Source organism: Meleagris gallopavo, chromosome 5 (assembly GCF_905368555.1).
Source record: "Meleagris gallopavo chromosome 5, MGAL_WU_HG_1.1, whole genome shotgun sequence".
NCBI classification, from domain to species: domain Eukaryota; kingdom Metazoa; phylum Chordata; class Aves; order Galliformes; family Phasianidae; genus Meleagris; species Meleagris gallopavo.
The window spans coordinates 25,730,775-25,751,391 of NC_139408.1; the positions used below are offsets into that span (position 1 = coordinate 25,730,775).

The 20,617-nt window shown below is 46.4% G+C and overlaps 4 protein-coding genes across 5 annotated transcripts in view; 1 reads left to right on the plus strand and 3 right to left on the minus strand.

The window, feature by feature from the left end:
* Positions 1–6,224, minus strand: part of DNAL1 (dynein axonemal light chain 1) — a gene marked incomplete at its 5' end in the record, with an annotated part of 19,539 nt that extends 13,315 nt beyond the window's left edge. Inside the window, 3 exons of the mRNA XM_085223838.1 lie at positions 410–519; positions 3,513–3,551; positions 5,868–6,224. Of these exons, the coding sequence (XP_085079964.1) occupies positions 410–519; positions 3,513–3,551; positions 5,868–6,224 (506 nt within the window). The remainder of the gene's footprint in view (positions 1–409; positions 520–3,512; positions 3,552–5,867) is intronic.
* Positions 1–18,817, plus strand: part of MIDEAS (mitotic deacetylase associated SANT domain protein) — an 82,438-nt gene extending 63,621 nt beyond the window's left edge. For both annotated transcript variants that reach the window (XR_014883523.1, XR_014883524.1), the window contains 2 exons: positions 2,360–6,449; positions 8,660–18,817. The gene's annotated coding sequence lies outside the window, so the exon portion shown is untranslated. The remainder of the gene's footprint in view (positions 1–2,359; positions 6,450–8,659) is intronic.
* LOC100545422 (acyl-coenzyme A thioesterase 5-like) lies at positions 6,179–13,411 on the minus strand. The gene is made up of 3 exons (XM_010711567.4): positions 12,877–13,411; positions 10,149–10,351; positions 6,179–9,311 (listed from the first exon to the last, which is right to left on the minus strand). Exons 1-3 carry the CDS (start codon positions 13,409–13,411, stop codon positions 8,736–8,738), a joined length of 1,314 nt encoding a protein of 437 aa, XP_010709869.3. The 3' UTR covers positions 6,179–8,735.
* LOC100545577 (acyl-coenzyme A thioesterase 1-like) lies at positions 13,684–18,629 on the minus strand. Its single transcript, XM_003206472.5, has 3 exons — positions 18,041–18,629; positions 16,452–16,654; positions 13,684–15,165 (listed from the first exon to the last, which is right to left on the minus strand). The coding sequence occupies exons 1-3, from the start codon at positions 18,627–18,629 to the stop codon at positions 14,560–14,562; spliced, it is 1,398 nt and encodes a 465-aa protein (XP_003206520.2). The 3' UTR covers positions 13,684–14,559.
* Positions 18,818–20,617: the final 1,800 nt, after the last annotated feature.

A 20,617-nucleotide genomic window follows, 5' to 3' on the forward strand; every position in this document is an offset into this window, starting at 1 on the left:
GAAGAGTTCCACATCTAAACACCACTGCGCTAGACATATTTGTCTATTCTTCTCTCAAACATCATGATTTCTGTGACTTTGTTTAGCTTCTAGGAAAGTACCACATGTTACTAACTTCACATACGGGATGACCTTTGTAAGCACAGCCTTAACAAGTGCACAGAAACTTATTGCTGAAGCAGTTCTAATTTCTTTTGGAAAGTCCTGGCTCCGTCTCCTTTTTTCTCTCTTATCACCTACACAGACAACACTAAATTTTTCTCAGCTAAACAGCAGCTGAACTGACTTGGTACCTAGAGCTAATTAGATAACCTGCATGCCACTACATGTTGTCATTTGGGCACATTAACCAAATTAGTGTAAAGAGAAGAGAATGCTTGGTTTCCAATTTGTCTTTAGCTTAACTTACTCGCAGTTAACAAGAGTGGAGAGAGATTCATCCATCTTCTCTACAGGAGGAATCTGGCCATACAGTTTCACTTCTTTTGCCTCTGAAGCCTTCTGTCCATTTTTTTCTTCCTAAGGAAAAGAGAAGGTAAAGAATATGCTCACTGCACAAAGTCACTAAGAATTGCTGTACTATAACATTCCTGTGAAGTAATTACTACAGAGGTAATTCCAATATACTACTAAAAGAAATTACTGAAAAGAGAAAGCTTTTTGTTACTTACAGTACTTAAGTACAAAATACTTACAGTATTTTGAATACTGTACTTCAAGAGCCCTGCTAGTACAGTTTAAAGAGGGTAAGAGTAGCTTAGTTCTAAGATACTAAAAGCACATATACATTAAATACCCCCCTTTTTTTTTTTTTTTTAATTTGAGTTACATTTAATCAAATTAATTCAGGTGTCCTCTCCTGAAAAGAAATTGAGAATATCTGGAGGTCTGAAACTCTGAATCACGGTGAAGACATGTGGGAGCTCAATTAGGGCCAGAAGCTTACGTAGCAGAAGCACATTCTTAAAATCTCTGACAGAAATCTCCTTTCCTCTTCAGTCAGAAAACTCTGAACTGACACCCAACTCACATCACAAACTCAGAAGGCAGGGGAGTGCATTCTGGGGGGGAATCTCAACAGCACTTTCCTCAAATCTTTCCTCAGCTTTAACCATTTTGTATAGCTCCCATGCATTCCTCCTCCTGAAATGGGAGCTGTGACTGCTGCTCCCCTGAGGTGGAGCTAGCGCCCAGCCTCAAGCCTGTAACTCAGCTCTACCTCCTACAGAACACACATGAAAAGAGAAACTGATTACGCTCTTCACAAAAAATGGAAAACAAAAACAAAAACAAACAACAACAAACAGTGTAGGACAGAAAGGAGAGAGCTCTAAGTCTGGACTGATAATATTCCACCTTTGAATCAAAGGCCAATTAGAAATCAGAGAAGTTGTAGTGTAAAGAAAGTAATAAATCCTTATTGTTCACAGAATTCACTAAAAAAAAAAATTAAAAAAAATAACTTCTATTTAGTCATTAGAAAGGAGTGGAAGATTTCACGCTTCAGAGAGTACATTAGAAGACACATTTTCTATTTACAACCAAAGCTGATGATTTTCTAGATTAAATACTTTATAAAGTTCAGAGATTTGGAAGAATTGTCGAAACTGCAGCATTTGGGTGTGTTTATTAAAAAACTATACTCTGTGAAATCTTTTAAAATTCCGAAGTGATGGTAATTATCCGCTCAACACTTAGACCGAGTATCTTTTTCAGCAGTAACACCAGTTGTGACAGCTGCTTCCCTGACAGCACAAAGGGAACATTCTGTCGATTCACTCGGCTTTCAGTGGGAGGACTGGAGATCTGTTAACAAAGGAGAAATCTGTTCTGTTTTCAAAACAAGGAGTCTTGTTTTCTCCCCCATTATTATGCAGCTAATGAAAAGTGAGAGAGCTGAGGTCGGTTTTATATCTTTACTTGAGAAGAAAATTAATTGCTTACCAGAAACATGAAAGAATAGCACAGCACAAGATCAGACATCATTTTGTCTTATGTGCCCAAAATTCTTCAGGCAGCTTAATTTAATAGAGCATTATTATGTTGCCATGTTTCACAATTTAATAGAGCATTATTATGTTGCCATGTTTCACTAAAAATTCCAACCTCTGTCCGAATTTAGTATGATTCATATCAGTATTTTTATTCATAATTAGCAATGTAGTAAACAAGCGTGCCAGGTAAACAAGTTTTGCAGAATATGGTGAACTGCTCAAACTGAGTCACTACACAAACTTGAAACTTCAATTTCCTTTTCCAACAACAAGGATAACCGTGTATCTGTCTGCATTTAGCCTTGGCTTGTAGTCTTATAGTCACCTTACACTAACAGACAAAATTACATTATCTCTTAAAACAGGACAGAGAGAGAGCTCCTAACATGGCCTGTGGTGGGGAGTGAACAGCTGAAGAAAGAAGATTTTTCCAGGCTGCCACCCACCTCTGAAACAAACCTCAGATGGAATACCACCATAAGCACAGAGAAACCACAGGTAGAACAGCACTTTTTTTTTTTAAGACCAGGCTACCTGATTGCAAAGTTAAAGTTGCTTTGATTTATTCATTTCATTCTGACTGTAGAGCACAGGTAAATCCTCATGCCAAAGGGAAGAAATACATCTGGAATGCAACGCAGCAACAGATCCAATGTTGTAAGTCATGTGGACACAGATTAGTAGCAGTACAGGGAAAATTTTCCTCCTCCAAAACAACATGAATAGAACAGCGCAGTCAGCACTTTGTAGTTAACATAAATGGAAACTCGCTGACATGGATTTACTACTTCTGAGAGACATGTGACAAAGGAGCAAATGTAAAATAAATCTTTAACAGAAAACATGAAGTGCAGGTTTTGGAGGGTAGAAAGAGTGAGAAAAGGAAAACCACTTTAAAAAAAAACACCTCAGCTCATATCTCTAGTAATAGAAACATCTGTAAGCTGTTGCATTCTCACTAAGAGAGCAAGAGTGAAGTTTGTGGGGAATACCAACATAGGTGACAATAAAATGTGAAATACTAAAGGTACTAAATGATGACTGTATTAAAACAGTACTTTAAAAACAAGTAAGAAACTCAGCTTTGCACAGTGGACAATGTGAGGGACAGCACTACCTGCCAATACAGAAGGTTCACTGACTTCAGTACAGTCAGTATTTCATACTTGTTCACCCTGTGGGAAGAACCATACTCAGGTAAAATGAACAGGGCATAATGCAACATATGGCATTTTCAACTTTAAATTTATTTGTAGCCTCAGGCCTTCTATGAATGCATATTCAGCAGGATAAGGTGAGAAAGTGAAATAGGCTCATCTTTACCACATATCAACTTAGCGAGACCACACAGAAAATCCAACAGAACTTATTATTATTCAATAACATGGATAGAATTTTTACTCTGTGAAACTTCTAGCCAACATTTGTTACAGTAAGCCTGAAAAAAAAATATTAAATATAGTAAAAATTTATAGCACTGAGTATTGCAAAGCAGCTAGATACTCTCTTATTACTTACCCATTTGGCTAGAGCTTCTTTGATAGTTGTTGCTTTTGCCTAAAACAAACAAATTAAAATGAATGTTCATTGCAAATTTTCAGCTGGCTTCTTCACTTCTCCCCTTTTTCTTTTCCTGTTCTGCTTTTCTCCTCTCTTCCACCAGCTCCCTGCAGGATCTTCCTCTAGTTGACACTAAGAAGCTATGACTCTTGGAGTGGCTCTTCATTTTATTTTCTGGGGAACTCAGAAGCATTTTCAGAAGTAATAAGCTCGATTTATGAGAGCAAATTATTCTACTGACTTTATTCTCTTGCCCAGCTTGGAGCATAATCTGGGCACTGTCACCTCTGACAGTGAAATTCAACTGAATTGAAGGGCATTTGAAATTATTGCACTGAAAAATGTGGTCTGACACTCTTATGAAAACACCCTATTACTGTGCATTAGTAATCTCTTGCTTGTCTGTGAATAGACAGAATGATAAAGCCTGTTAGAATTCACTGGGGAAAAGAAGATACTTCTTACCAAAAAAATCAAGAGCAATCTGAAATGTTTATTTCTTTTTTTCTAACAATTTTGTCATCAAATCACGTAACATGAACACATACATTATCAGTTAAAATCAATCTGAGTGCTCCTGGAGGAGGCTCTTCAAGGATCCACTCATTGAGCAACCTTTAGGTGCCACTAACTTCCAACTTTTCTGCCTCACATCACTCCCATTACAACCAAATGGCAATATCCATAACAGTAGTATGAAGAGAAACTGATATATCCTAAACACATTCAAAGACATTTTTCAAGTTAAAAAGGTTCCAGAGACTGACATCCCACTAGCAATGACCAACAGCCTCCTTCCTAGCAAGCCAGTGTAGCACGACACATGGCAGCTTTTCTGGTAACCAGATCCCCTCCAAAAATGGGAGAGGGAAGGAAAAAAGGAAAAGAAAAAAAAACAAACAAAGAAACTACTGCCAAAAATCTTAGGAGAATTCACCTCAGGTCACAAAGCTTTAATGCCAGATACTTTAGACCACTGAAAGCTCTGGATTCGGTGGTAAAAGACAAGACCCACGACAGCTGCCAAGAGAACAACTACAGGCACAGAATGCCCAGCAACAGCTTAGAGCCGTCCAGACCAAGGCCTTTGAGCTTCGTCTTGTCTGTCCCACACAACAGCCAGGTCCAGGCCCAGCTGCAGACAGGGGGTGAATTTCTGCCACGGCACAGCCTCCTTGGCGCCTGCTGCAGGCCAACTTAAGTGATCACCTCCTGCTCAGAAAACAACCCCAGCTCCTGCTCCAGCAGTCTTCCTGAGACTCTAATTAGCAGCCATAGCAGTGTGACAGCTAAGCCAAGTGGCTTCCAGTTGTTTCTTTTTTCAGGCGGGAAGTTTCCAGCACTTTTCCATAATTCTGCTAGCTGACTGTTGTACCATTTGGGGCATGACTTCAGTCCCTCACAGAGCCTCCTGCTGTCCCAAATCCATGCATAAAACCAGACCAGATTTAAAGCTGAGAACCAGGTGCACAAAGAAACAATCAGCACAGGGCTTATCAAAAGAACGTTCGCCAATGACTTTGTTTTGCTCTTTGAAGTGCACTGGAAATTTCCCTAGATAAGCAGCCTCCTGCAGCAGAAGGCACTATAGCTGATGGGGAAGCCTCCCTGAGAAGGCTGCTTTCGGGGTCCCCAGATGGATGCTGAAGAACCACCTGCAGGGATGGAAGGGAAAGAAAGTCACACAGCTTCAAGAGCCACCAGAGGCTGAAGCGGCCACCTGAGACATCGCCACCAGGGCTCCAGGAACAAGAAATATAACATCTCAGCAGAAAACAAATGTATTTATACTATAATAGTTGGAATATTTTTCTTCCCAGAAAGAGGTCTTTTGGGCACGAGGCGTACTGACACCGAGCATTACAAACTTCGGTCCCGCCAAGACACCAGCGAGGCGCTGCCTTCGCTTGCATCCATTTATCGGCAGTCAGGAGCGGGTCGGAGCCGCCCGGCAGGAGAAAGCAGGCCCGTCCGTACGGCACCGCAGACGCCGCCACCCCGCAGACGAGCGCCGGGAGCACCTCTCACACGGCGGCACCGCAGCAGCCGCGGGCGAGATTCCTCCGCTCCCGCCGCTGCGAGCCGCCTCGAGCCCCGCTTCCCCGGGCACAGTGAGGCCGCACCGCCCGCCCCACGCGAGCACCGCTCGGGGACGGCGCCGAGCGACCGCCGCCGCCCTGCCTCGCTCGCTCTCGGCCCAGAACGGGGCCCCCGCCGCCGCATCTTGGGGACGCCCCAGCACCGTCCCCCCGAGCCGCCGGCCTTCCCCGCGCGCCCGACCCCTCCACCCCTCCCGGTGCTGACGGGACCCACCATCGCCGTTGCTACCGTCGACGCTCCGGTTGCTATGGCACGACCGCCTCCCGCGCATGCGCAGCGCCGCGGACGCGTCGGGGCCGAGGGGCCGAGCACGGAGGCGGCCACTCCCGGCGACCGCAGAGCTCCGCCGCCGCGCACGGGCCCGGCCCGGAAGTCGCGTAGGGGGCGCTCCGCGACGCATTGTGGGACGCGGCGCAGGGGCTGCCGCGCTCCTCGCGCCCGGCTCCGCCGCCGGGCCCGGCCCGAGGGCTGCGTTCTGCCCCGTCCCGGCTCCGGTACCGACAGCAGAAAGGCCACGCCCCGCCTCCGTTGCCGTGCGCTTTTTATTGAATTAAAATCGCTCGGTGGAAGTTACAGCGATTGGCGGGGGACGACCCGTGCCCGGGCCGCCCCTCACAGGGCCGGCGCCCCCCGGCTGCTGCCCGCGCTCTTTCAGCCGCGGCCCCCAAAGCAGGTCCGGATCCCCGCGTTGCCTTCGTCTCCTTCCTGCGGCACCTCCACGCCCAGCTCATCAGGTGAATCCAGCCATCGGAGAAACGCTACGGGACGTCGGCCGTGGAAGGCGTGTGAAGCGATGTAAGTAATACTTGAGCCGGGCACCCAGCTTAACGTACGCTTCGGGCAGCAGCTGCGCCTGTCTTTGCAGTGTCTGTAAGGTAGTTTTGGTCTCCCAGCAGCAGTGTGAAATATAAAACACTAGTACAAAAACTGGGCGGTTTCCTACAAGCCATCTAGTGAATGGTTATGTTCAGAAGTATCCTGACCTGTCCACCAAAGTATCTTCACAGTAAAATAAGCCATTTTATTTAAGCGAGAGATGAGAAATAAAGACACCTCATTGCCAAACAAATGAGCTACTCAAAACACAGTGTCTAATTTTCACACTGCCTTGCTTTTAAATAAGTACTTGTCTTTAAATCGCAGATATCTGATGATATCTAATACTGAATTACTTTAAGGATTTGGTCTTTTGAAACAAAGTTTGGAGGCTTTTAAGCTACCTGTTATGGTTTATTTTTGTCCATTTTGTTTCTGAGTCTCCAGCTTGCAGTGCTGCACAGCAACTGATGTACTGTGGTCAGTCTGCAGTATGGAGACAGGTATCAATCCTGAGCAGGTCATAAGTATTAAGGGAGGTCATTTATACCGGGAGCTCCAGCTGCTGAAGATACATGTGGCAAGGACAGACAGAACAAGAAACCTATACGCAACCCTTTTCTCAGTAGCTGCAACTTGGAAGAAAGGAAGGGCAGTAAGGATGAGCGGCACCTCAAGGTGCACATCACAGCAGGATGTGCTGTGGGACTCCTGGGGCAACCAGGATGAGTGGAGGTCCGAGCATCAGATAAGACTCTGCAAAGGCTCTTCAGCCAGAGAGTTGAGGAAGGCTGGGTGCAAGGACATCTTCCCTGGAGTTAAGTGGATGTAGTTTATCTTATAAGGAGTGTATGGATAAATAACTGGCAGTGATGATGTGTGGAGAACAAGTGACTTCACTCAAATGATAAGGAGTAATATGAGTTGCAGAATGCTAATCAGGCCTGAGCATAATGATAATCAACTGGAGAAAAAAGATCCCTGAGAGCAGAGCAAAATTCACTATCGTTTATGATGGTTTTGTTTCTTTTTGGGCAACTATGAAACAGGTCTGACTTGGAAGGAGAATTCTATCAGTTGAAGCCGTTATTAAATAAGCCTTCAGCATTGGCAAGACCCTCGTAACAGACAAGAGTCATTTGGGAAGAAATTGTTTCTTTCTATCTAAATGGTAGAGAACAATAAAGTACTGGGATTAATTAGGATGAAAAACAATCTCAGGCAGCCTGGGTCAGAAAATCCTAGATTACCCTTTTCTTTACTATTATTAGTATTTACTAGTATTATGATCATTACTGCAAGAGGACAGCTTTTTACAACCTGTCTTACAGTCTTCTACTTGCCAGCTCTTCTGTCTCTCACCTTCCTTCCTAATAACAGCTGTCAGCATCTGTTGACATCATTAACGAAGAGTTCCACACGTAATTAAACTCTAGCTTAACAGCAAGTGTTAATTATTTAAAACAAGTAATGAGAGAAGATTTGCAGATGGTATAACTGCATTTAACTGTGCTATGGAACAGAATTTCGATACTCCCAAGAGTCAACTGCCCACCCAAGGCATTATAGGAACAGATGGTTATTTCCCCAATACAGGACACCACTGGTGCTGCCTTCCTCCATAGATAAAAGTACTCTTCACTTTCTCAATTTAAGCATAGCTGTTGTTGGAAAGAAGCAAGATATTTTCCAACAGAAGACCACTGTTTCAGGCCAATGTATAAGAAACTTATTACAAATAAAAGATCCCCAGCTTTGTGCAAGTAGAAAACACATCCAAAGTACCAAAGTGTATGGCTATAAATCAGAAAGTTCTAGGCTAAAATAACCTAAGACCCAAAGCCAGCATCATTCATCATTTTGATATCAAAGTTCATGGCCCACAGATTGCCAGTGTTCTCCCAGGTGAAAAACAATCTCTCATTTCTAAGGGTATAGGCTGGCAGTGAAGTTCTTTGATTCATAAATACTGAAGCAAGAAAGCACCTATCAGAAAGCACTTTCTTCAGACATTTGTTTCTTGATAGCATGACCAATTCAGACTCAAATTTGTACCACAGTGCAGCCTACTTATTATCGCTTCACTTCTCTTCTGCATACCTACTTAAAATAACTTGGGCTAGTGCAAATCAATTCCTTTCTGTCTTGATTTATATATGTAACCGTCATTTGGCTATTTCATATTTCAGACCTTTTCTCAGACAACACCTCCAATTCTCCAGTCATTTTGGTGGCTCAAGCTCACAATTACAGGTGCTGAAGTGTTCATCCCAGATGCAAGTGCAGAAACTCCCGAATCTTTCCCCAGGAGTGTTCCTGGGCGTGGGCGTGCGCTTTGCTCTCTCCACCCCCCAAAACAGGCACCCCCAGAACACGATCCAGAGCTACCTGACAAAACGGAGTAGAAGGAGGATCGATTCGGTGGCCTGCTCCTGGATAACTCAACAGTTCAAAGTTTTCTTTCCCATGCTGGCGTAGGCGCCCAATTGCTAGCTCAGCGTATAAGGAACTCTTCCACATACGATCAGCTTCCCCTACTACTAGGAGAAAGTGACCTTCTGCTTTTTCTATGGGGATTGTGCAAGAGGAATTGGCAGGATTTGCTGGGTCATCCAGAGCTTCAAAAGTGTCAAAAACACCAGCGTCAGAAACGCTGACCTTATTCATATCAAACCGCAGCCCAGGCAGAGTTATCTCACCATAATGGAGGTCTGCAACTGTGTTCGAACTACAGCCGGAGATACAGACAGCAGCCACTACTTCTGGTAGGAAGGTGATCATGGAGAGTGCTAATTCTGCACCTTTCCCAGTCCCAATCACTCCAACTCCTGGCCCCTTCACCTTCAGATAAAGATGGGGTTGCGGGGAAGAGAGGAAGAAAGGAATAAATATATGTTATAATAGGGTTAGCCATTAAATGTCTTTCAAGCTGTGTTATTTAAAAAAAAAAAAAGAAGTTAGTTATCGATGTGACCTGTTGGAAAGTTATAGGCTGGATCCAGACTTCTCCCAGGTGTCTTATTCTTCAGAGCCAATAATAAATGTCAAACGCTATAAAATAACACTGGTATCACATTTGTGCTAGGAACAACAAGTAAATCATTTGGAACTCAACTGCTTTGTATTTTCTTGCAAGTATTTTCCCCCAAACAGGTAACGGGAAATTCAAATACAGTCAATTGCAAAATATGTCCCAGGCATATAGTCATCTCACAAATAACATCTGAGAATTAGATACGTATTCAGCCTTTTCCTTTTCTAGCCTGGAAAGTAAAACAAAGGAACACCTCAACTTATCAAACCAATTCATCTGTAGCACTGAGCAATGCTGTGCAATCCTCTCGTAAGCTAATTGCTTTCATTAAAACAAACAAAACCCTACAAACAACACCACATACATACATCACCACTGCTGCTGTTGAAGGTTGTTCCAGCACTTCATTGTCCTTGTGATCAGGATTGGTCAATTTTCCACTGTGCATTTATTTAATGGCCTGCTTGTGGTGGAAGAAATACTCTGCAGTGATATGCATAGCTGCCTATGTAGGACCTACACTTTTTCCATTATGGGGCCTAAATCTGCCCAAAGACATTCCAAGAAAATCACTGCCACCACGTAGGCATGACTACCAAGTCTTCCCTAGTTCCTTGTCTGGAGAGATTTCTCCTTACACTCACCTTTGGGTGACGCTGTAGAAATCTAGCTGCCTCCTCAAAGTACTCAAGTTTAAATTCTTTCATGACTTTAGGCAGATCTTCAAAGTCAAAATATGGCAGAGAAAGAGCAGCAAAACCACGGGTAGCCAGGAGACTGGATCTAAATTCAATCAAACCTCCTTCATCACCATACATGTCAATGACTCCTGGAAAGGGGCCATCCCCTGGATTGAGAAGAGGTACAGAGCACAAGTTATCAAACAAGACTAAGAAGTATCTAGTTAAGTTTGAAAATCAAAATATAGAAAGTATTAGATGTTTTCTATAACTACTTGTAAATTTTCCGTTTGCACAGCTGAGATTACAGATTGGTGCTGTGTCTCACTTCAGCTATTTCAGGTTCTGAGCTTCCTATGAAAATAAGTGAACAGCTAAACATATTTTGCTAAAAAAAACCTGTTTTCTCAGTGTATTTTTCAACGATCTTAACCTCTCACCCTCAGAACAATCATACTTCAAATCAGCTCTTTTACCCACAAAGAAGCCACTCCTTAATTAACAAAGTGAAAACACATTACTTATGATGCAGTAGCATTAAGGCCAAGGATATACAAACCCCGAAACAAGGCACACCAAGAAAAGAACAGCAGAGACTCCCACTGCAGGATGAAATCAGCTCAATCACTCCCTCTATCTCAGCATCAGAACTGTCACAGCCAGCAGCCAAATTGCTATTGCAAGTGTGAGATGACAGAGTAAAACTGAGAGCCGCGTGGGTGCAGTTAGGTGTGTGTGACTGATGCACAGATAAACATGCATATATGTGCTTGTTCTGTAAAACTACAGGGATTTTCAGAACCACAACTTCAAGCAACCACGATTTTGCAGTGACGATTGTGTTCTTATATTTCAACCTGTTACACTAGCAGATCTTGTGTTAAAGGCTCTTGCAACCATAATTTTTGTTTGTTTATTCTGGGGAGGTGTGGTGTCTTGCCACGAGATGTCACCACTGACGGATTCAGACCCAGATCACAACTCTCATTAGAAAAAGTACCCGTTTGTGCAAGAGTGCATTAAGCCTCTGGCATTATTTATATGCTAGAAAGACAAGACCTCTGATATTTCAAGGTGCTTGAGAAAAGAAGTTTTGGACAAGACATGTTAGATGGTAGAAACCTCCTAACGAAATGCAAAAAAAGTCAGGAAAGTACTGAAACATGCTTTTGGGTTCTCTGTCAGTTCTAAAACTTCTCATTAAAGTTCAATATTTTATATGAGAAGAAAAACAGTAGCATTCTTTTATTTGTCACCCCTACACATTCTGGTGAGAATGTATGACCAGGACACAGTCAAGAAGGACTGCGTTTCTCTCTTTTATGAAGATAACCTTCAATTTACACAAGGACACCCAACTACTTTCCTGAATGCCTGCAAAGCCCAAGTGTAGTTTCTCCACAGTTCACAAAAAAGCAGGGTAACTTTCTAGACAACTTTATTACTACTTAAAAAGATTACAGCCTGTAACTTTATAACTGAAATGAGAAATATCTTTCATATCATAATTGCAGCATAAGCCCATTTATGTAATCTCACTTTAACCAAGGATAGTTGACCTTTAAGGTTCCTTTCTCAACAATCCCTGAAGCAAAGAAAGATACGGTGGTAATGTTGTAACTGGGTCCTTTCTTTAAAAGGATGCTAGGATCATTTAAGCAATGATCTCAGACTTTTCCATAATATTTCAACACAAGACTTTCCGAAGGGAAAAATACAGTTCCAGATTGCAGGTCTCTGGATTTCCACTGAGCTCAGCAGAAATTCGGCTCATTCTCTAGGGCAGGATGTATCAACCACATCTCAGTGTTATATATTTCACAATGCTGACTAAACATTTGATCCAAAATTCAAAGTCCAATCTATGTTTTTTTTTTTGTTTTTTTGTTTTTTCCTTTAGCAGACTTTGGATCCATATCTAAAAGGTTAATAAAGATTATTGGTTTGGAAATCATTCACCAAGATTTTAATCCCTGATAATTGTAGCAGCACTTACAGGATTTGCAGAACCAACCTATTACAGAGGCAATACGGATGGCAGTTCTCGCAGTACAACAGCCAGTGAAACACAGAACTTTAAATCATGCCTGAAGCATTCCAACACTGCCAGCAGTAAGGTTTCAACTTCCAGCAACAGCAGCAGCCCATTGGAATGTTACACCTCATAGAACACAGCCATCCCACGGGGAGAACAGGCAGAGCTTCTTCAGCTAACTATTTGTATTTATACACAGAACAGAACTTGCTAAACTAGGAGCTTAGCTTGAGCTCTGGCGTAACAGAACTGTAATACTCTCCTCTGCGGCTCTGCTTATCAGCATATGCTTTGCAGGGAGAAAAAATGCCTTCTAATCTTAATCCTCAGGATAAAATCCTGCACAGAGGCTCACGCGGTCAAAGCCTATCATCTTTCCTGAGCGTTACGGGTTCCGGTAGCTCAGGAAAAAAAAAAAAAAAAACAAATCTACAGAAACTCCCAACCCGAGAGCAGCAGCGTGGAAAACTACAAGCCTTTGTCTCGCTTAGCTTCCACCCACGCCAGAGGCACCTGCCCGCGCCTGTGCTGCTGACCAGCGCGTCCCCAGAAGACGAAAAACGCCCCAGAAAGGCGACCGTCCTCGGACGGCTTTCAGTTCTGCTTTGGAACGCCCCGGGTGACCCCCGCTGCAGGCAGAGGCCGGACCCCACTCACCCGGCGGCAGGAAGAGGGAGCCCCTCACGCCGCCCTCCTTCAGCCGGATCCTCCTGACGCCGGGGGCCGTGAACCACCTCTCCACCTCGGCCTTGGCCATCACCGGCCCGTGGATGGCGCCGGGCTGGCTGTGGCCCCGGTGAACCAGCATCTCCACCTTCATCGGGATGCCGGTGCTGCGGGGGACGAGCCGCTGGTACGGCCTCTCCATGACCGCTGGCGCCAGGCTCCAGAAGAGCCCCATGGGCTCCACGCCGGTGTAGTCCCCGCCGTGCGAGGCGTCCGTGCCCAGGTGCAGCTCGCCGCGGCCGTCCGCCCGGTAGTGCGCGCACGACTGGAAGAGGCAACCCCTCTCGTCGGACACCACCGCCCGCAGCGTCACCGGCTGCCCCGGGCCCAGCCCCGCCACCCGCGTGTCCACTCGCTCGTCCGCCAGCCCGGCTGCGGGGGTCACGGCCACGCTGACCGCCCTGCGCGCCGGGGCGCGGCACAGCGCCCGCGCGGGGGCCTTGGCGGCGACCGCCGCTCTCCACATGACGGCGGCGCGGGGCCGAAAGCCACAGAGCGGACGGCGACGACAGCGATAACGGCCGCCCCCGCCAGGCAGCCTCAATCGAGAGCGGAGCCCTCCCGTTCGGCGGGCGTTTCTGCGGCGCCGGCAGCTCGGGGAGATCTCGCTCACCGCCCGCCCCCGCGCAGCGTCCCGCCCGGCCGCCCGGGAGCCGGTGTGCGGGTGGGCGCCAGAATGGCTCCCGGAGTCCTGCCCTCCCGCTGCGTCCCGTCCCGCGTGCACACACCAGCCTCTGCTCGAGTTAACGTTTCACTTTAATGAATTAGAAAAGCGCGGAGAGTGCAAGGCACATTAATAACCCGTGGAATTGACCCGCAAGTCGAACGCTGGATATAGCCACCTGGCTGCGTGCGCTCAGCCTGCCGCTGTAAGGCACTGAAGGGTTTTTCAGGTAACCGCGAAGAGTCGCCGGCACTTTCCTAACAACGTTCAGTACTTCCTCTTTCAAGTGCGTGCTCAGGAGCCAAAAACTCCTGAGCTCAGCATATCCAGAACAGAACCCCACTGCTTCCCACTCCTCCTAGAAAGCCAGAGGGGAAGCCAACCTTGCAGTTCTACTATGTATGCCCAGAATGCACTTTCAGGCTGTGGGCTGTTGTCCTCTCCCCCTGGGAGACAAGCTAGATGCTAGATCTCAAAATGGACAGAGTTAAGGCAGACATACAACTTCGTGATGTAACATTACTGGATGTAGATAGAGAGAACAACTGCTTTCAGACAAAAAGAAGTGCACTGTCTCTGGTAAGGACAGCAATATCCAACACACTTCCTCTAAGGAAGACTTACAAGGTAAATACATTTTCATCCCACTTCTCAGCTGATTTCTTTCCACTTAAACTTGCATTCAAAACAGACCCACCCTTGCCATCATCACGTTTCCACATCCTTCCCGTACTATACACAATGGGAGGCCAAGATATCACTGGGTATTAAAGGAAGGTGTGGAAAGGATGCAGCTCTCAGCCACCATCTGCTCAGAAAAGAAACCACAACTGTTTATTCTCTGATATTCTTTGCTCTTTCAGAGCCATTTAACAAAACAACTGTGAAACACAGAATGTGAAAAAATGTGAAACACTAGCATCTTCCTCTGTACAATAACCCAAATCATGTCACAGCTTATTGGCTGTCCTGGAAGGCTCACCCTTGAGGTGTCTGTGGAAGAAGGCCTGGATCTGCTGCCAGGCGTCTATCTGTGCCTCACAGTGCGCCTTGGGCTCCCCACCCCACATCACAGGCATGCCAACCAGCAGGTGCATTGAGGCAGCACACATTGGGAAAAAAGGGGGTTCAATATAATGCCCTGCCCCAGGATAACAGATTATTTCAGGCTTTTCCTTCCCATGAGCTTGCAAACGTTTGCTCCCTTCAGTTGCAAAGAATTCGCTTTTCCAGTTGTGATCATCCTGGCCAACAATGAACAAGAAGCGACACTCGGCTTTCTCCAAAGGGATAAAGCTTTGGCGGTCAGGCCCTTCTAACGGATTGTTAAGTGCATCAATGATATCACCAATCCCAGACTTGTTGACCTTGATACGTTTTGCATTGGCACCGAGGGGCGGGATGGTGACATCCTTGTAGCGGACCACTGCGCCCACATTTGCCACTGAGCCGTTGATCACAGCGGTGGCTGTGATGCCCTTCAGGAAGGAGGCCATTGAAATGCATAAATCACCCCCCTTGGAGAAACCGAGCAACCCAATCCCGGGACCTTTAACCTGGAGGGTAAAGAAACAGAAATCATAATCAATGAAATATGCAAACCATTTCTTGAAAGTGCTGCCATGTCAGCACAGCCTGTCCTGATCTGCACTGCAGGTATAAGCATCTAAGGTCCTGTGTACAAGGGACCCTGCAGCACTGTTCTGTGCTTGGTTTATGACCAGAAGCCCTGCTGAGACTGCAGCAGCATCCTAACAAAACTACAAGGCCTTGTACAAGGTTAACTTCATTTTCTTTTACACAGACAAACTATAATAGGAAAGCTAAGTGATCTTACAGGGTGCTGAAATTCAGGGTGTCAGTGTCACAATAGCTCCTACATTCGAAGACATTCAAGGCTAAAAAGGCTCTGAGAAAATGCTGAAATTTAGTATCTTTTGTACCTTATCACCAGCATGAGAAGCTCTACACCCATCGAGTCTGAAGCACAGAAAGGGGAAAATTTGAAAACATAACTAAAATTTTGCCAAGTGTTAAAAATGTGGCATGGAGGAGGCATCAGTGAAGGCATTAAACAAGAGTCTACAATACTGTTCACAGGGGAGAGAAGAAAAAGAAAAAAGTGCAAGATTTGAGGCATAGGGGTGGCACAAGCAGTTAGGGTTATTGCAACGGAAAGGCCACCAAGGCCTTTACTCATCTTTCTGAGGAAGGTATTTATTTTGAGCTCTACAGAGAGGCCAGACATTGCCATGTGGAATTCTAGCTATTGTCATGTGCAGCTGCTTGGAAGAAGATGCAGAGCTAAGCAGGGCTCTCTTCCAGGAGGTGCCAGCTTTGGAACTCAGCTGAATTTGCAGCCAGCTACTGAAAAACACATGCGCTACATACAAATATTTGGAGTGACTGTAATAGCTTACTACAATACACGGCAACAAATGTGTATTTGCCCTCGATCAGAGAAGCATATCATGTGCTCCAAGGTTAAAAAAGACGTTTAGTCCTCAAGCACATTCTATGGAATATAAACTTACAAGCCCCAATGGAAGCCTGATGTGCCTCAAGGCAACTTGTTAGGACACTGGGTTGAGCAAAGCAGAAATAACTAGTATGGGACTCCATGTCACCGTGTCACCTGGCCAGTACAAAAGGAAGAACTGCAGTTATCTGCTAGAACTGATTATCTGCTGTAACGGGAGTTAAGGATATGAAAGGAACTATTTTCAGTTGACTTGAACAGAGATGCTATTCTACATACAACAGCTTTGCCCCATTTGCAGGCTGATAAGAGCTGATTAATGACTGTTCCCTGTAATGAGGCTGTGTCAGTGCCTATACCAACCTGGTCATGTTGTAACATATAGTTAACAGCTTCTTCAAAATATTCCAGGTTGATCTCCTTCATCTCTTTGGGGAGATCTTCATAACCATAGAAAGCCAGTGCCAGCACAGCAAAGCCATAGTTGGCCAGCAGGCATGCCCTGTATTCGGGGAGTCCTCCTCCAGTGCCATACAAGTCAATAACTCCTGGAAAGGGACCATTTCCTGAAAGAGACCACAAAATAGGACACCTTGACCCATCATTTCTCATTTATATCTCAAACTCATAGGCCTGGGAATGTGCCTTCAAAAAAGCCAACCAACCAATCAAAAACAAAAAACACACACACACAAAAGCATAGAATGGTAGTAAGCATCTCAAATTCTGTGCCACGTTTCAGTAAATAGCTGCACTGCTTCAAGATTAAACATTAAACAAAGGTACAAAACAGTTGCCTTGGCAATGTTTTAGTGAACATCAGGAAACACATGACTGGCAGGGAAGGGATGAGAGTCACAGCTAGCTGTCTGTATCATGTAAACTCACTGCAAATATACCAAACTCTGCTCCAAAAATACCCAGGAGGCTTTTCTCCACTGCATTTCTCAAAAAACTGACCGAAAAATCCCATCTGCCATGGTTTCACCTTCTTAGTTTCATTGTAAATGCACTACAGCCTGTTTACTCTGGCACTAAGGGAAGAAAATACTTGCAACCAGCCTTGCCACTCTCATGAGGGAGGCTAAGAGGGATTGCAGGAAACTGATGAAGACTATGGAAAGGAGAAGGACACAAGGAAGACTTCCATCTTTGCTTCCATACATGACCGTGCAGAACTTGGGCAACAACTGGAAACACATCACCAGCCATGGGGAGTACGAAAGAAGGTGCTGGCTAGGACATGTATGATTGCAGTACTTCTCTATGAATGGAGAAGATACCAGGAACAGGCAACAGAAAAAGGCAGGGGAGGGGAAAGCAAGACATATACTATGTAGAGATGCTCCTTGACCACATGGGGTTCCAGCATAAAACCAGAGACATGCCTAGTGAGCCTCTGGACAGGGAGAATTAAAGGTGTGAATGTAGCGGTGGTGGTGGTGGGGACAGCTGTAAATGAGCACCAAATAAAGATGAGAAATGGGAAGAGGCTTCCTACAGAGAACTAGCATAAGCCTGGACAGCTGCTGGGAGGACAACACAGGATTTGTAAGGCAGTCAGAACTATGACAAAAATGCCATAATTGCAAATGTGTGTAATGGTCTGCCTGACTTTCTATTCACAAAGGGAGAGAAACAGGGCAAATTCGTCAGCAAAAAGAAGCTTGGGCTGCAGCAACTCTGAAATGATCGAGTTGGGGATCTGGAGAAAGGCCAGGAAAGGAACCAACACAGTGAGGACTTAGGACTTTTGGAGAGGAACCTCGTAGCTCAGATACACGAGGAGGAGAGTGGCAAGCAGGTGAAAGTTGACTGCGCCGATCGGGTTGCGCTGGATGGCGAATCCCAATTCTGCGCTGCGCCCGGCACGGCGTCCAGGGCCCTCTCGGGGAGATACCGCCAGAGAAGGCGGCACCGCGGAGGACGGACAGGGCCCCGCCGGTACTCACCGGGGGGCAGGAAGAGCGTTGCTCGGATCCTCCCGTCTCGCACCGGCACCCTGCGCACCCCGTCGCGCAGGAACGCCCGCTCGTGCTGGGCCTGGGCCAGGAGCCGCCCAGGGTCATCCCCGTGGCCCTCCAGCACCTCCAGCCGCAGGAGGAAAGGGGTCTGCACGTCCTTCTTCACCAGCCGCCAGAAGGCCTTGCGGGGCTGCAGCGCCCACAGCAGCCCCATGGGCTCCAAGCCGCTGAAGCTGCCTCCCGGCAGCGCGGGGCAGCGGGCCAGGTCCAGCTCCCCGTCCTCCGACGCCTGGTACCGGGCGTGGGCCTCGAAGAGCTCACCCGCCTCGTCCTGCAAGGATGCCCGCAGGGTGACCTGCTGCCGCGGGCTGAGGCCCTGCACGGAGATGCCCAGCGGCTCATCGAAGAGGCTGCGGGTGGCTGGTGAGAAGCGGATGGTGGCGGCCATGGAAGAGAGGCGGGCCGGGGACGCCACTGGTACTCGCAAGAGACTGGGGTGCCGCGAAGCGGGGCCGAGCCGGGAGAGCCAGCTCCGCCAGCAGCGAGAGCCCACTTGGCACGCAGTCAGGGCGCTCATTTGCCCTACGGCCCCGCGGCGCGTGCGCCTCCTTGGACGGGATCCGGAGGACGGCCCGCACCGCAGCGGTGGGTGGGTCCGCGCCGAGAGGAGCGGGTGTGGAGCTCGTCACGGAGAGTCGGGGCTGCCGGGGAAGAACGTTGGGTGTTTCGTATGAATATGTTAATATTAAATACTTATAATTATAATGCTGCGCTCCGCCCCTTCTGGCTTTAAAGCCTCTCAAACGCTTGGCACAAAGTGCAGGGCTCAGATGTCTGGCTGCTGGCGCTTCCTGTCGATGGCCGCTCCAGTGGGCCGTGCCGTCTTATTGCCTGCCCCCGCCTCCGGGCCGAGGCGTTGGAAGGGGCGGTTGGGATGGGATCTAGCCAGGGTGCGTGTGTTCCTCCCCTCCCCTCGGATCCGAGGTACTTGTCGTTGGCGCGCCTCGTGTAAACACCGTCTCCCCGATGCAAAGCGTGGCACGGTCCGAAGGAGGGCACTAAGAGAGCTTCCTTCACCTGAGGATAGACAGATATCCCACGTTTTTTAGGGATCTGCAATAATTTAATGTTAAAACGCCTGGTAATCATAGGCCGAGTTCATGGTGTTCTTCAGATGGAGAATGAGGAAGGCACATAGGCCATCCTTTAAGAATCTCTTGAGGTGACGGGCTGCACGTCCTGTTTACTGTGCTTTGCATATATGTCAGCAGCAGTGCTTCTGGCTGCTTCAGTCCAGTTTCCTAACACACCTTGGCCAATTCACTTCTCAGGTCAGAGATTCTTCCTTCTGCACTGCTGAGCTGAGGCATAACAGGTGTTGCTTAATATCTAAAGCTGTGCAAATATTTTTAATAACTTGGCTTGTGAAATGAGCACCTTGATTACTATCTATAACAAAGAAATGTCAAATCAAAGTATCAAGTCTCTTAAAAGTTTCTTGGCCGTAGTAGTGGCATCAGTATGTTTGCAACCCTGAGTACTCATAAAGGACTACAAGCACATACTCTGAATTACAGTGTTTAGCCATCTGGAGGATGTGTATCTGCTGTGCTCGAAATATACTTCTATCTGATGTTTGAGATGTGCTGCAGGTGTTGGTTTTGTATACTGGCCCGTGTTATGGTCTAGGCAACTGTATGGACAGGTATAGTATGGACAGCAATACTGCTGTACTTTACAGAAAAGTTTGGAGCAAACTAGTTCTGCTGTATTGCAGCAGTAATCTTCTCTTGCTAGTATGAGCCGTGAGGTATGACACATAAGCAAGGAAGGGTAAAATGGAACGAAGCACAACCATAAAATATTTGGGTATAACTGGCAAACACTGCAGTGCCAAGAGTCCTCCAGGACACTTCCTCCAGAGTTATAGGTTCATTGTTCTATGAGAATGAAAGTTCTGAAAGAGAAGGTGAATTTGAGCCAGAAAGATAATTAACAACAAAATCTGAAGCCTGAAGGCAGGGTCATCATGATCAGCCAGGTCATCTCCTTTTGTGACATCTTTGTAAGAAGTAGCATGGGCCTGCATCGTGATACTTTGTTCTGGATTTAGGAGGAGCATAATGTTGATAACACACTGATGGTTTAATTTTTAGAGGGTGGTGCTTACAAAGAGCCAACAGTGTTTCAGCTTCTCGTGCTGCCCTGCAAGGAGGCTGGGGGAGCACAAGGAGCTGGGAGCGGTCACGGCTAGGACACCGAAATTGGGCAGAGGGATGTCCCTTACTGTATGGCATTGTGCTCAACAATAAAAATGGGTGAGTTAGCTGCCATTGCTCAGGTACTAGCTGGACATCCGTTGGTGGATGGTAAGCAATTGCATTGTGTGTCACATCTTTTGTGGTATTTTTCATGTCATTGTTTTTTATTTTCCATTTTTCTTTCTTTCTTATTATGCTGTCCTTATCTCAACCCAAAGTTCTTTCCCCATCCTGTTGTGCATGGAGAGAGTGACCAGCTGTGTGTTGCTTAGTTGCCAGCTGGGTTAAACCACAGCAGACCAAT